At 39.1% G+C, this 16,354-nt stretch overlaps 1 protein-coding gene across 6 annotated transcripts in view; it reads left to right on the forward strand.

The window, feature by feature from the left end:
• Positions 1-6,656, forward strand: part of gria1a (glutamate receptor, ionotropic, AMPA 1a) — a 63,987-nt gene extending 57,331 nt beyond the window's left edge. For 2 of the 6 annotated variants that reach the window (XR_006844890.1, XR_006844889.1), the window contains exons 15-16: positions 4,098-4,492; positions 6,280-6,415. Coding sequence is in view for 3 of the 6 variants with exons in the window: in XM_046406207.1 (XP_046262163.1) it covers positions 4,098-4,232; positions 6,280-6,447 (303 nt within the window). In the remaining 3 variants the exon portion in view is untranslated. Of the gene's footprint in view, positions 1-4,097; positions 4,493-6,279 lie in introns of those variants that run through there. The other 4 variants (XM_046406207.1, XM_046406206.1, XM_046406208.1 and 1 more) reach the window with 3 other exon arrangements.
• Positions 6,657-16,354: the final 9,698 nt, after the last annotated feature.

The raw sequence follows: 16,354 nt of genomic DNA on the forward strand, positions 1-16,354 counted from the left end.
GATGTTTACTTTGTGAGCATAATAAAAGAGCTTGCACAGTAGTATTAAAACAAGCTAGTCTATTGTAGCGTACTCTCATAAGTACTCTTTGTCTTATATTTGGGCCAGTACTCTGGTGTTACGCTGGGGTCTGTTTCTTTCTCACTGATGAGCTTGTGTTGTCAGAGGTTTAATGTGCTTGACCAGCGTGTACAACTATATTGTGTGGTGGATTATTTGTTACAACAGTTTGCTATACATACAGTGACTACAGTTACCAAAAGGTGGGATAAATCCTCTTAAAATAGACTGTCCAAACCCTCAAACACACACAGCCTCATGCATACAGATCAAATGTGATGATAACCTTGAGTTTATACTGTATATTGAATATGAATCACTCTGAAAGCAATTTGTAACTCGCCCAATGGGAAAGAGTCAGAAAAGAAACACAGACAGATGCGAGGATGACAGATGATGACATAAGGCGGATGGACCCTTCGAACCATTGCATTCTGGCCCTTAACCTGCCCTAACTCTCTCACTGTACAGTGTGCATGCATGGATGCAAACCCTGTCAATCTGCTAGATCGATCCCCAGTCACACTAAGTCTGCCACTGTGCTTGTCCTCTGTATCAGCTGCAAATGTCAGCTGGTCTTCTGATCCTGTCATTACGAGTGTCAGGATTTTCTTCTTCCTTTCCCTTGCTCATATTCTGATACTTTGGTGTAGGAGTGTCAAACCATGTGCCACAATGGGCTCGGTGTCCAGGGAATATGTTACAAACAAATTGAGAGCATTTTCTAAGCTCACAACGTAGCTGAAGACTCAAAACAATGAGATCTATTTAAGGAGAGATTTAATAGAATAAAGCCATTGGTCAGTCAAGTACATCAGTGCATTCATATCAATATATACTTAAGTGTGGTTGACTCTGAAATTTTAAATCCTCCTATATAGTAGATATTTATATTCAAACTATGGTCAGTATTCCTTAAAATTTTATAGTTTTGGAACATAACTTGACTTTAAAGGACTAATTTTGGAAACAGCAAGTAACAGTAAGTAATATACCTGGCTGCTGGCTTTAGCTTCACCATACAGTAATAAGCTATTCTTTTACATTTTAGTGATATGTATAAACTGAATATGTGATACTTCATATATGCAGCTATTTTCTTATCTGCTTAATAAACTCCCAAGCTCTCTAAACAACTCCAACTTATTACTCTAAACAGCTATTAGCTGTGTGAAGGGCTAGACACTTCATTAGTAATTTTTTCCATTGGTGGGTTTTAATTGTATTTTTAAGTAGAAAGTTTTTAAACACACGCATATTTCTTCTAAAACATTTCTTAAATTAGCTGCTAGGACCAAATCTAGGAAGCACTGTGAATAAATATCCAGTGGATACACATAAATTCAACTGGAGTGGACCTGTGAAATCACCTGGGGTCGTCCATGTTTGGAGAACAGCCTGCAAAACCTGAAATCAGTCAGTCCTCTGCGGCACATTGTTTGACACGTGTATGTGCCTGGTATGAAAACCGTATTTACATAATGACTCTAAATGACAGCATATATCTAAATAAAATACTGACTAAAACAGAAGGCAAATTTGCCCTTTGGGTTAAAAAAAGCCTGAATGTCATTTGGGATGATATACAGAGTTAACTGGAAGCTCAAATGCAAATGAAAGTATAATAGAGTTTAAACCATCCTAACAGAACTAGAGCTTTCCCTGTGGCTCTAATCTCCCATAGGTATTCCCCTTATGAATTTACATGAAATAACATGCTCATAAGACCCAATTGTTCTGTTGGACCCCTTTAGGTTGACTGATTTAAGTCTTAATGATTCCATTTCATGATAGACTACAAATAGGCATAAATGTAAATATGTGCCACTGCAATAGAGAGTAATGACCTATAATATGGGCAAGTATTAAACTAAAGACTTGTTTCATCTCTTGCTGCATGAGTGCATGTGTTGTGGGGTGTTAATGCACTTTACCTGTACCTCTTGCCTCACAAAACATAATTTGAAAGAACAGTCATGTGTATAAAGTATTTTGATTGAATTAGTAGTTAATATAGGCATAGATTAGTCATAAAAATGTGTTTGTTTTTAATATGTGAGGCCTGTCTCACAAAGTGAGTTCAATAGTCATCCTCTCTTTGAATTAACATCTGATTTTACTAATTTAATCCAACAGCGGTGATTCTGGATAACTGGTAAGCAACTAACTTCAACACAGCTATGACACCCAACGTAGTAGAGTTGGGTGTCAAAACTAGCAAGCAAGACTAAGAGCAACAAATTTGGAGGTAAAGAAAAGCGAAAGACACCCAAATAAAAGCTTTAAATCAATATGATAAAGAATAATAATATTCCAAAAGCATACAAACAATGTGTGTGTTATATTTTAATATTAAGTAGTCTGGAATAGGTACACAAATAAATAGATTTATCTGTTTCCATTATAAAGAAAAAAATAAATGAAAAATAAACCAAAAGAAAAAGAAAGAAACAGAAAAAATGCAATGGAAATGTTTCATTCATGTTGCTTCTGTAGATGCAGCGAGGAGCAGTGCAGAAGTATGATTTGTTAAATTAAAAAAGGCTTAAAAGCCTCTGACCAAAATGCAGATTGAATAAATCACTTGGAGCTAATTTTCAGGTCGCAAACGTTCTTCCTTCTTCTAAATTAAAACGTTTGATCACTGATCACCATTAGAGTGCAGTCAGAATATGTCTTATTCAGATGACAGTTTCATAATAAAGTTGCCTCATATTCTCTGTTCTTGCATTGATGGAACAGGAGTCTACATTTAACAAGGCACTGAAAGAATTTCTGTCCAATTAATATGCAAGTGTAGATTTTATTAATGGCTTTTCCAGCCTCCCACTGGATACTGTTTTGTGAGAAGCCCTGGTTTACAGCCAGAAAGGAAAACTAGCTTTACTACAAATGATTTATAATATCATGTTTATCAATACACATGGCAAGCGTGCCAAATGTTTAGTGAGCACTCCTATGGAAGCCCATTATTCATGTTAGATGATGTTTTGATCTATCATTAGGGCTTTTAGTGTGTATCAGACTGTGCTGTCATAAATTTAATGTGCCCTCCGACAGGATAATACTGTATCACAGTATTTCAGGGTGTTTCTACATTAATGATACTTTTGAGGAAATGACAAACTAGTCAATATTTTTGGTTTAGGACTCACAATAGCTGTTGAACTGTCCTGCCATTACCACAATATTGATGTTTTGTTTTTTTAAAAACATATTAAAAATGATGCCGGTATTATTGTGACCGATATGATGTGACACATCTCTACAGGTGATGCTATTTTCTAACTCTGTCCTAACATGCTTTGAGTCCTAGCCTGACATTTCCCACTAACTCCTTACTGTTTTGTTAAAAGGCGTTTTAAAGCCAGGGGGGAACACTGACTATTCCAGATCTTTCACACAAAATAAATTATCCATGGCGTAATTATGCAAAGTCATTGTACCAGAGTAACTCAGAGTAGCTCTTTAGTACCTGCCATTTTAAGGTGAATGCAGTATTTTCTTCCGACTTGGATCCTGTAGGTCCATACAGTTTTTCCTCATAGTTGATATATTTTCTCCATAGTCAGACGTTAGCATTATTATTGAGAAATTGAGAAATCCACAGTTCGATCCAAAGTTATCCAGTAATCCTGCTTTGTGAGACAGACCTCTAAAATCTGTTTTTATTGTTAATGTTTACTCACTGTATGTGTGTCTGGTCTTCTTGTCTTGTACTATACATGTACTTGACATAACTGTACTTTGTCTCTTTGTACGCCTAAGTAGTCAGACTCATCTACACACTCGTATGTGTTTGTGTTCTCGTATGTAAGCGTGTGTGTGGGGTTTGAGTGTGTGTTTTGTGTGTCATCCAGTGCATTTGAGTCTTTGCACTTCCTGTTTGTAAAACTAATGTTCCTCTACTAGTAGGTGTGTGAGTCAGTGTGTGCGTGTGTGTCTTCAGTTTGCTAAAGTATAACGATCTAGAGTTTTATTGCCACTATTGCTCCTCACCACTTGCCTCTGCCCCTGCACTCCCTCACCCCCTCCAGGACAAGACGAGTGCTCTGAGCCTCAGCAATGTGGCGGGAGTCTTCTACATCCTGATCGGCGGCCTGGGCCTGGCCATGCTGGTGGCACTGGTGGAGTTCTGCTACAAGTCCAGGACTGAGTCGCGCCGAATGAAGGTGTCCACTGCGCGAGCCGCTGCCGCCTCAGCCGCTCAGGCCTTTCACTGCTCAGCCTTAGACAGTGGTGCTAGCGCCCCCTACACAGAGCTGCAGAGCTACGGCCTGTACGCCAACAACACTGTTAAGATATAAGGGCAGAGCACAGCCACGGGGTAGGAAACGCTGTGATCAAGCCATGATGATGATGATGATGATGATGATGATGATGCTGATGACATCCGCCTCCTCACCCCCCCGCCCATCTAATCGTGATCACAGTAGGGCCTCTCACGGCTTCCACCGCAGTGCAAACGCTCTCCTGTACCTCTCTCTCCTTCTGCCGCTCAGTCTTTACATCACTGATCTCCTGCAGTGTTGTTGAATCACTTGATTTTAAAATTGCCCTTATGCCTGTTTGTTGATGGCCTAAAGTTTACATTTCTGGCAAAATAGCTGATATTGTAAAAAACAAAAAGTCATCTTCCCCATGTTAGTATTTTAAGGCTGTTAGCGTAGTATGGCGTGTTCCACCATTAGTTTGTTTTTCAAGTTTTAAGAATAGTCAACATTTTACACTGTATTATAATGACTTTATGTTGATATAAATATGTCATTTTTATCAGTCACTTGTAGAATGGTAGAATGTGGTCAGTGGTAGAAACTAAAATTTGTTGAGCCTTGTAGCTAACTAAACATTTCACTTTTTCATCACAGTTTACAAAAATACTCCTTTCACTTTCCTTGTTCCATTCCATTACTGCAGTCATTAGGGTAATCTCGTAGCTCACATCCACAAATGAAGAAATTTTTACTTTGCAGCACAGGTGTAAAGGCAATTTGAATCACAGTGGTACATCTATCTACCTCTGTCGCTCTGAGCAAATCTCTCCCCTGCTCCTTCTTCTCTGTTTGCTGACTGTTTCCGCAAATGCAGGGCCCATTGTGGTGAACATCCTTTATATGTATACCATAAGGCAGGCCTGGTGCGGCTAATATGTGTTCCATCACTGCTTTAACCTAGAACAGTCTAACTCAAATTGTTTTATATTGACAAATCTGAAAGTAATGACTTGTTTCTTATAACAACTGTCTGGGAGATGTGATATCTCTCAGCTGTTTGTCATCTTCTTCATGAGTCAGTTTACAACAAACAACCTTTGATTCATTCTTCTAACATCAAAGCCCCTTGCTGATTTACTCTTCATGTAAACAGACAAAAAAAAAACAAAGAAAGAAGGCAAGACACGGTCAAGACAAGGAGCGCTCTTCTGAATGAATCTCTTATGTTTTAATCAGCCCACGAAGAGACACCTGATCAGTATGCTGATGAGATTGTCGAGGACCCTATTAGTCCAGCGGTGTCTTTATGCTATTTGGCTTAAAAGAAATAACAACGCCATTCCAATTAGAGGCCAGAGTAAATCTCCAGTCCCCATGCAGCACTCACCGATTGCTCCAGATCACATTCGCTTTGCCCCATTTAATCAGCTATAGAATACAAGATGCAGGCAAACACCAAAGAGGCACATATATATGTATGTACACACACACACACACACACACACACACGCGTGCGCCACACATCATTAGGTCAGCTTTCAAGCCCAGTGGCTTTTATTACGCTAGACTGTAGAATGGAGCTATTAAACCAGTGAGTGAAGCCTCAGCTCCCGTCTTACCGCCCACACTTCGCTCTGCTCCTCCTGTTACAAATTAGGACATTGATGCACAACAGCCAGTACCATGGTTTACCACCCGCAAACACCACTCAGGCCAGATAAAGAGGGTAGAAACTAGCACCATAGGACTCCCTATCAGCTCATTCAGCCCCTGAATTTCGTGGTGTGCCAGTACAACACTCACATAATGATATAAACACATATTTTAATGTAATAAAGACAGAAGAAGTTCTAACACTCTGCAGACTGAAAGTACATAATTCTGTGAGCTGCTAGCTCTGACTTTTGCATAAGCTTTTTCTCCTCTGATTAGGGTAAAATGCACGCATGTTTGTAAGACTGAACTCTTATGTGTGGACTAAATGCAGTCTGTTTGTTACTGACAGCAATCCATCAATGACGCCATGCGCTGCTCCACCCTGACCAGGATGAGTGGCAACGGGAGCGGTGGAGAGAACGGACGAATCCTCACCCACGACTTCCCCAAGACCGTTCAGACGCTGCCCTGTATGAGCCACACCGCCAGCATGGGACTGGGTGCCTCTGGGATGTGATCATCACGTGACTGTGCTGGTGGCGAGGAATAGGCAGGGTGGGGCAGAAGAAGAGCACAAGACTCTAATGACCTCAGAAGTTCATGGTTGTCTGGTTTGGCCCATCTATTCTCTTGGCTGTTGACGTGCCCAACTTGAAAAAGACTAACTTACTGCCAAAATGCACTCTCAAAACGCTCTTTACAAACTACAGAACCAAGTCTCGCAACATTTTTTTTTTTTTTTTAATAAAAAGATGTTTGAAAAGCGATATTGAAAAAAAAGAAGGGAAATGTGCTGCAATAAAGAAGCCGTCAACGGGGCGTGTTTTTGAATTTTTTACAGTGTTCATTTATGTGACAAAAAAAAAGAACTTTATTCTTCAGTGTGACGCCTGCGATGTGCCATTTCGATGGAGCTGTTGACGTTAGTTTGCGTGTGCAATATCTTCACCTCCACTGCTGACCTTGTACTACCTAGTTGCTTTCTGATGGCTGATGAAACATGTCTTTGCACAGATGTGGCAGAGGAGGACAAAAATTTGTGACTGCTACGATCGATGGTTTGATATTGTTTCGGGACATTCTTGCTCTCTTTCATTCTCACATTTACATGCCATTTTGGAAGGACAAAGTGCTCTGTGTAGCATAGCCAATTTTTATGATGCAGTATATAGTTTACACTGTTGTAATAGCGCAAAGAGCTTTGTCAAAAAAGTAGTTTGATTTGATTTATGCTTGACTGAAGGTTAATGCTGTTTAAATCAGCAGTTGACCAGGCTACAACAAACATGCACTGCTGCTACACCTCATTTAACACATCATGCCTTGTCTTTGTGCCATATGACCATCCTCACAAATGCACACACACACACACACATGATACACTTGTTGCTACTGGGTCATTTGTTTGGCCTACAGATAGATAGAGAATTTTTGTATTTAATGATCACAAAAAGCATCAGAGAGCAGAATCAGAAATGCTCACCTATGTGAGAAAGGTTATAGAATAGAGACACATTATGTACAGTACTGAGTGACCTTACACTGTATTCTACTGTTGTGACATTCATAGCATATTCATTGATGTACTAGAGAGTCTATTTGCAGCACACGTTAAAGAACAATGAATGACGAATTCAGAGAAAATACTCCTAAACATATTGTTAGAGCTGTTGCTGCATAATTCACATAATTCCCTGTGATACATTTTCAGTTGTATTCAGTTTTAATGAAATGGGCAGCACAGCTAATCATTCTCAATTTATTGAGAGTTGACATATCCCCTGCAGATTGTGCATGTCCTACAAAAGGACAAAAAAAGGCAAGGAGAAGGAAGGGAAAAGAAAAAAGTTGAGCTCCTCTTGCTGTCGCTACAGCTCAGGAAGGTGGTGGGATGGGACCACTTGGTATATCTGACATGGTTGTTACTGTCTGTGTGTATTGGAAGACAAGGTTACGGTGGTCACCACACTGCTCAGCTGCAGAATTCTCCCTTTCAGATCATATCAAGTAAAGAGAAATCAGAGTGGCAGGCTCTGGACAGTAGAGGGCAGAGATGACAAAGGCCAGAGAGCCTGGGTTTGGCACTGAAGGCCTTAAAGGAAGATTCCACCTGAACGCATTTGTGTTAACACCGTTAACACAAAATGACTGTTGGTGATGTACACTGCATTTCTTGGCCCGTTTTGTCAATAGTGGTGTATTTTATATTCCCACGTGTGACCATTACTGCCAACTGCCAAAAGCAAAATTTAGCTCATGTTGCAAGTTACTATCAAAGGGAAATTTGAAGGACAGAGAAAGAATAAGGCATGATAACTTATTTTCCTTATTGTCAAGAAATCCGGTCAAAGGACATAATGTGTTGGTTCACTAATCAAAGGCCCTGAAGACCTGTTTTTCTAAACTGTCTCTTAGAATTAGTAACATGGGTCCTACATGGACACAAGGGGTTTTGCTACTTTACATTTCTGTTGTCTCACTTTTCTATTGAGGACAGGACTCAAGTGGGAAAAGAAACGACAAGGATTTCAATATACACAAAGCGTGATGCAAGATGTGGGGTTGCTGTTGACCACTGTCCAAATTTGAATAAACCACACCCACACAGTTCTGTTAAAGCTGATTAGCTGAGGTTTTGGGTGTGAACCTCTTAAATGATACATGACACTTTTTCTGGATATAGACTTGTTTTGTATTTTGTAGTGAATATGTCATATCTTGAAGGGCTTTAATACTTTCTCTTTGTGACACTCCCCTTGATTCTTATTGAAGATGTACATTTTAGTGTGTATTGCATTTGCTGGGGACTATTTTCACCAGTGGATTAATATACAGTTGGTGTGCTCAAAACAAACTGCAGTGGACATGTTTATGGTGATGAAGGAAAATATCAGCCAGCGTAATGATTCATGGAATTTGTTGACAAGAGAAATATAAAATGTTGTCAGCCTTTGAGCTCAGCGCTCTTACACAAAGCAGGAGAGAAAACGCCTACACAACCGTTCCACTGTAGAGTACAACTGGTACCTGGATTATCAGACGTAATTCAAAAAAAATACACAGAAAATAATCAGGTTAAGTCTAAGCAAGTGAAGCACAGAGAAGTGGGTGCAACAATGGCAAATTAAAGTCCTGAAATGCACTGAACATCATCACATATGATTGATATGGAAGAGTCCACTGGTGTCCAAAGCTGTGATTTTACTTGAAGGTGACTGGAAGGTTGTAACTTAAAACGGGATTCTCACCGCTGTCAGATGCCAGAGGTCAGCTTTAGATTATGTACCGTGCACTCTCGCTGACTTCTCATTTCCCATTTTCAGGCCAAGCACCTGTACAAAGGCAGCACTCATCCTCTGCTTCCACAGCTAGTCTTGTATTATTTTTCCTTCTCCTTTGAGTCTCTGCTTTAAAAAGATATGGTACCAAATCTAACGTATGACCTCTGTTTTTCTCTACGTCATCATACAAACAAGAAAAATGGGCAGTCAGAGTTTACTGAAATCCTACATATCTCCACCTGTTATGTATATAAAAGGCTTTTCTCTTCCCCGGTGAAAATGTTGGTTCCCCCAATCATGGCTCAGTGTACCTGAATTAGTTACCCCGTGAGTACTTTTCCTTTCTTCCCTCATCTATGCGTCTTCTTTTTCTTGTATTAATTAGAACACAGCCCGGCACTCTTCAGTAGAGGCTTTACCTTTGGAAAGATGTTTTATATGCCATAACAGATTTGTAAAAAAAAAAGAAAGAAAGAAAGAAAAAAAGAAAGAAAAAAAGACACTCAATGTTTGTATTATACAAGGAGAGTGAGGGTGCTGGTAAAGTGTTATACACTTTGTAGAGTGTAAAAAATAAAACAAACAATGTTGAATAATCTGTAGACACTAATGTTGTTTAAAGTCAGTTTTGAGTTTAATTCATTTTAATTTGTTGAAATTTTAAAAAGGAGTTCCTGTTGGTGTTTTTTAAGTGCTTGAAATTTAACACCATTTAAATATTTCTTTGTCGTTTTCTTTTTCACAGTATTTTACCACTGGAATCTAATCACCAGAAACATCATTATTGTTGTTTTTTAAAGTGTGGAAAGGGTGTTAATGAGTTCAATTTAAAACTATGGTCAAGAAAAGAGTTCACAGTTTAAAAAAAAATATGTAAAAGAATAAAACTATTAGGAATCAGACTTTTGGGAAATAAACTTTTTTTTTCTAACCAAAGTGTCCTGGAAGGAAGTCATCATGCTTTTGTAACTGAATAAAGGAATAAAATATGTATATTTGTTTAGCTTATTTCCATGGGAGTCATATATCTCACTCTGTGCCTTGGGAAAATGGGATGACTTTAGATAATACAAGCAGAGTAGAGTAAAGTACTGCCTGGGTCACAAAGGAGTGCAGTAATCCAAAAAATAATCTCAGGCAGTCTGTCTTGTGTGAAAAAAGAGGAAGAAGAGGCCCCTGTTACATACGCTGCAAGGCAATTAAAAAGAACCAATTTGGGTCAATTTAATGGCCCTCTTCAGGGTCATACAGTTTAGGGAGTACAGATAACATTTAATTAAGGAGCACTTTAGCATGCATTCAACTCAAATTAATTTGCATTAGTATGTATACATCATTTGCATAAACATAGTCAATTGACCTGTATAGCTGAGACGACAGAATAAGAAAACAGAGAGGGATATATTGTTGTAAAATTCAAAAATCCATGTACTAACTAAGAAAACATTTCACATGAACAGGATAAGATGAAGTGATGACATTTTATATCCAAAAGGTTAAAGGTCAACTTCACTGTGATGTAATGTTCTGCAAAAAAAAAACACTTTTCTGGCCATTATTCAACAGCACCACAACTTGAGAACAGAAGGGCAGACTGTGAGTGTATTTATATTTGGTCAGATATTGAATTGGTGAGGCTAATCTGGGGGGCCACCTTGAAACTGTGTTCTTTGTAGACCCTCTGTGCTGCCAAGTTGTGTGTCAAGCATCCACATTTAAAAATTTGCAACATCTGCAGCGTAATCCATATTTATGACATTGTTGTCCACCACAATCTCATTAGTTTCAATAATATGCTTAAGGTGATGGAAGGAAAAATCCACGAGGCAGTATGCTAGTAGTAGTAAACCAAAAAAGTGAGCCAAAAGACACTAAAAACAAGGTTCATATTTCTTTTAATCTGCAAATTGTACTTCTTTCCTTATGATGTTTAACCAATTCTCAACATTTTTGACATGAATGCACATCAAGCATGCATATTTCATTCAACACAAAATTAGTACTCTAAACTCACTGCCTCTGTCAAGTTTTTGAATAGACTATTATCTAAATGTAGAATATATATGTTTGGCTTCTCAGAACTCACCTCATCACCCCTGACAAGGAACAAGTTCAGCGCAGCAAGGACTGGGGAATGATGATAGTAAGTTCCCTCCCTAGGGGGATGTTAACAACCTACAGGGTGATGCTAGGAAGGAAATTGAGTTTATTAAATAGTATATTAGCAGTAGTGTTAGACTGTACCTGTTCAGGTGAGGTGATGTTGCAGCAGGCATACAGCAAAAATGTACACCACAACAATCCAAAGGGTGAAAAAAGCAAGCCATGTGAATGTGGCAGGAGACTCTTGTTGCCTCCCTGAACAAGCTCTGCTTCATTTAGAAGAAACTGGAAATATTAATTAAAATCATGCCTCTGCAGGTACTGTTTTTTATATTGATTTCATATCGATTTACTGGCTGTTTCTACTACAAACACAAACTATCTGGGACATGTCAGTGTACCTGCTGCTGCTGCTGCTGTTAATCCTCAGTGTATGTGCCCATACTTTGCTTCATGATTCATTTAGATTCAATTATTTGTATAATTGCTTACAGCTTTCAAAGTTCCATCTGTGCGCATAAGAGATGAAGCATTTCCTGCAACAATCATTTCTCATTTTATTCTTCAGTCTGGAGAATAAGAATTAGAAAAAGACGACTTAAATATAGAATGCCTTATTGTGTGCTGTAGTGCTTAATGTGTGTTGTGTTTCTGTTTGTGTGTGTTGGGGTGTGTTACATAGAGATAGCAGGGTGTCATGCTGTGTCACACCCCATGATTAGTGACATCAACCACCGGAGAGGCCTTACTCTTTCTCACTCTGACAGCCAGGGGCCTACTGTATAATTAACATCTCTCTCTTTTTCTGTCACTCTCTTTCCTTCTCTTTTCCAAACTAGGTGTTCCAATAGCACTTTTGCATTTTTGTTTCCCACTTCACACCCGATTCTTAGTTTGTGTTTATGGCTTTGACACAAGGTGTTTGAAGGGACTTGTTATAAACTTGAATGTGCTTTCCAACATCAGTCACCTATATGGCATCAGACTTATAACACTGTACTAACCTCCTGGCCTTGCTACAGGTCTGGTGTGTGATTATAAATGTTGAGCACTGTCCACTGGAGTCACATTGACTGGCGCTCTGAGCTTGCACCTGAGATGAATTTTAACTAGTCCCCTGGTTTTAAAAGCCCCACTAATCAGTTCTTATCTAAAATTAAATCTGTACGCATCACCTGTTATGGATGTTTGAAGACCAGTAAATCATGTCCTAAAATTATGTTGTCCTTTGAAATTGTAATGTCTTCAGGAATACATTAAAAAAAGACGCCCCTAAAACCAAAATAATGAAGATTCTCAGAAACACCTGCAAGTAATGATGGTGAAGGTGGCAGAAATATTATGGAGGAGAGAAGAAGACATTTTGATGAGGAAACATATAGCATGAAAACAAAGAGATGGAAAGAAAGCAAAGTACAGGGAGGGATCTTGTCTCAGCCTGGAGCGTCATTGAAAATGAAAGCTGGTTAATTGCGTCCAGGTGTGGATTTCTCACACATTGTGCTGCATTTCATTAGTAGTTCCACTTTCCCCCATTCATTTAGTTTCAGCCCTTGGAATTACATAACAGCATACATTGCACCAAGGCCACTTGTCAGCCAGTTACGTGTGCAGTGCTTTTTCATGCCTTGCAGATAATTCACAATAACTATGCCCCTCAGTGTGGAGCTCCATCTCTTTTTCTGACATTAAACACCATAAACAAAGATAAACAATCACTTTTGTGTTGCCTAACATTACCATAATGTGAAGTGGTGAGCAAATCACTATAATTCTGCAAAATGATTAATTCTAAATTCAAATAAAACGCAATTGTAACAGTGTAGTGAAGTACCGTCGCTTTTAGACATGATTACTTTGATTATGTGGGTATTGTTATGTCACCTAAAATATAAAATTACTTCACGCAGTATTACACATGTAGTATTTTTGTACCAAAGTTTCCTAAGACAGTTTCCTAAGACCCTCAGTAAGCTGTTGCTAGGCCCACATCTCATCTACACTGATCATCCATAACATTATGAAAACTGACGGTTGAACTGAATAACACTGATTATCACCTGGTAGTGGGTGGGATTTATTAGGCAGCAAGTGAATATTTTGTCCTTGAAATGGGAAGCAGAACAGATGGACAAGCGTAAGGATTTGAGTGGCATTGACAAGGGCCAAATTGTGATGGCTAGACATCTTGGTCAGAGCAAACTGCTGGTCTCATGGGATGTTCCCAGTCTTCAGGGGTCAGGACCTACCAAAACAGGCCCAAGGAGGGAAAACCATTGAACCGGCAACAACTCACTAATGCAGGTGGAGAGAGATGGCTGGCCCTTATTTGCCTATTCAATAGAAGAGCTAGTATAGCTCAAATTGTTGAAAAAGTTAATGCTGGTTCCAACAGAAAGGTGTCAGGACACACAGTGCATCCCAGTTTGTTGCATATGGCACTGTATAGCTGCAGACCAGTCAGGGTACCAAGGTACATGTCCAGCGCCAGAAGCACCTACAATGGATATGTGAGCATCAGAACTGGACCATGGAGCAATGGAAGAAGGTGGCCTGGTCTGATCAGTCACATTTTCTTTTCCATCGTGTGGATGGCTGGGTGCCTGTGCGCTGCTTACCTGGGGAATACGTGGCACCATGGCAGTGTGATGCTTTGGGCAATGTTCTACTGGGAAACCTTGGATCCTTCCATTCATGTGGATGTTGGCTACTGGCAACCTGGTGCCAGATACCAAAGTGTTATCAGGTCCAAGCAGTCAAGGCGACCAATGAGGAGATCATGAGGCAGAGATGATGTACTTCAGTTGATTTTTCTTTATTTCCTCCAGCACCAGGTTTACCAACACCAACCACACAGACACACACCATACACAGTATGCCTGCCTTTTATGTCGGGTGCCCTGCTGATGACTGATTGGTATGTACCACCATTAAGTCCCATGAATGACCCCACATGAATATACCAAAAACATTTACATAAAACCACTACCAAATTATAAATACATTATCAGTAAATATGTACATGACAAAACCCAAATAGCAAATGTCCATAAATAATTTACGTAAATATGTACAACAAAAAACAAGAAACTAAACTCCCTTCTAGCCACTACCCTCTTGGTATCTCCCTTCTACTAAAAGGTGTCTGAGCAGAGGCAATGTTCTGCTGGGAAACCTTGGATCCTTCCATCCATTTCACAGACTTTTGGCACAGTCTTACTCTTTACTTAGCCACGCAATTCACCACTGCAATCACTCAAACAATGCATTTTTCCTTTACCATTGCTTATAAGTGAACCTGAAGTGGAATATTTTTTAAACATTTTAAAAAAGCTAAAATCCATGTGTGTTGCTTTAACCTATGTGTACATATATACTGAACATGTGCTTTATATTTTATCATTTACAGTTGGGCCTTACACACAGCATCCTGTCAGAGGTCTAGTGGAGTTCATGCCTGTAAGGATAAGAGCTGTTATGGTGGCAAAAGGGGGACCTGCTCAGTGTTAGGTAGGTCTTCATAATGTTATGGCTTACCGGTGCACATCTCAACCCTTCCGTTCTTGCAAGGTACATGTACAATTTGGAATGATAATAGTGACAGATTTATAACTCAATATTTTTCGCAATTTTGGGGCAATAGGGTCTTTATTTTTAAACAAACATAGACAAAAGCAAATGTTTTATTTTAAGTCAAACATGAGTTGGTTGAAAATGTTGACTCTAGCTTAATACTTCCAGCTTACTTGTTTTTAAAATGAGATCCCTTTAGGTCCAAAATATGAACTTGATGGAAGAAGACTAAAAGCTAACTAAAGCTAGCTAAAGCTAACAGGTAGCAAACAAAAGTCTACAGCCTCAGTAGTTCATTGCCCGTGTATTAGAAATAATGAAACAAACGAGTCTGTTCTTGCTGTGTAACAGGAGAGAAATGTAAGACAAGCAAGCCACTTTAAAATTTGTCTCAAATGAAAATTTTCTCTGGGTCACTGGGGTTTAAAATTGTTCAAATAATTTACAGTACAGTGAATGTGTTATCATTTTCTTTACATAACCAGTACATAATGTAATATGGAACGCTCCTTGGCTTCTGCATGGTCTGCTGTGCCTAGTTAAGCTTATGATTGGACCAATATCGTACAGTTCTAACATAATGGCCTAACAACAACCACAAAACGTTGGTACATATTCATTATTAGGATGAGGTGAACATACAAGTGCATCTCTGGGAACGTGATGAAGAATGAGGTGATGTTACTTTGCCCCAGTCAGCTTCATTGTATGAGATGGTGTTGGAAGCTCCAATGTCTCCAGCATGTCAATAAGGACATTTGCAGTTTAAGTATTGCATGACCCTTTGAACTCTTAATAGATGCTACTTGTATTCAGTAATGTGTGTGTCGAGCATCCAGTGCCTGCAAAAATATTTAAGTCATAATTTTGGTTGGTTTTTCTTCAGCTGAAAATAAATATATATTTGTGTGTCATGGTGCAGCTTACTATTGATTTTTGCTGTGGGCATTTTGTTTTCTAAATTAGGTCCATTGCAAAACTCTCTTCTACTCTTCCTTTGCATTTCAATAATGCTTCTATGAAGAGATGTAGTCTAACTTGGTTTCAGTGTCTCCTCCTGGCATGTGAGCCATGTTTTTCAAAATAGAGGAGGAAAGGAAATCAATAGCAGTGAAGATGCTGCTGCCAGCTCTTATTGGAGATACGGAGTAAAGTCTCACAGCCATCAGGAAGGAAATGCTTGCTGCTCTTTGGAACAGCTTGAGTAAGCTTCCTCAGTTTGTAGCAAAAGGGCACAGTCACACAAATGGATGTTGACTCTTCCTCATTATTTTTATCTAAAAAGTCACTTGTAATTCACCTGTCTCTCTTTCTGTCCTCTCTTGCATCTTCTACTTATTCCTCCATGTGTGATCCTTACAAGCAGCTGTGGGCAGTGGTGGCACACATTTCTATGTAGGAGTTTGGTTTTTTTTTTTTCTTTTGACTCATATGTGAGCAAAGACATACACACAGACAGACATGGAC

This window comes from Scatophagus argus, chromosome 12 (genome assembly GCF_020382885.2).
Source record: "Scatophagus argus isolate fScaArg1 chromosome 12, fScaArg1.pri, whole genome shotgun sequence".
Classification (NCBI taxonomy): domain Eukaryota; kingdom Metazoa; phylum Chordata; class Actinopteri; family Scatophagidae; genus Scatophagus; species Scatophagus argus.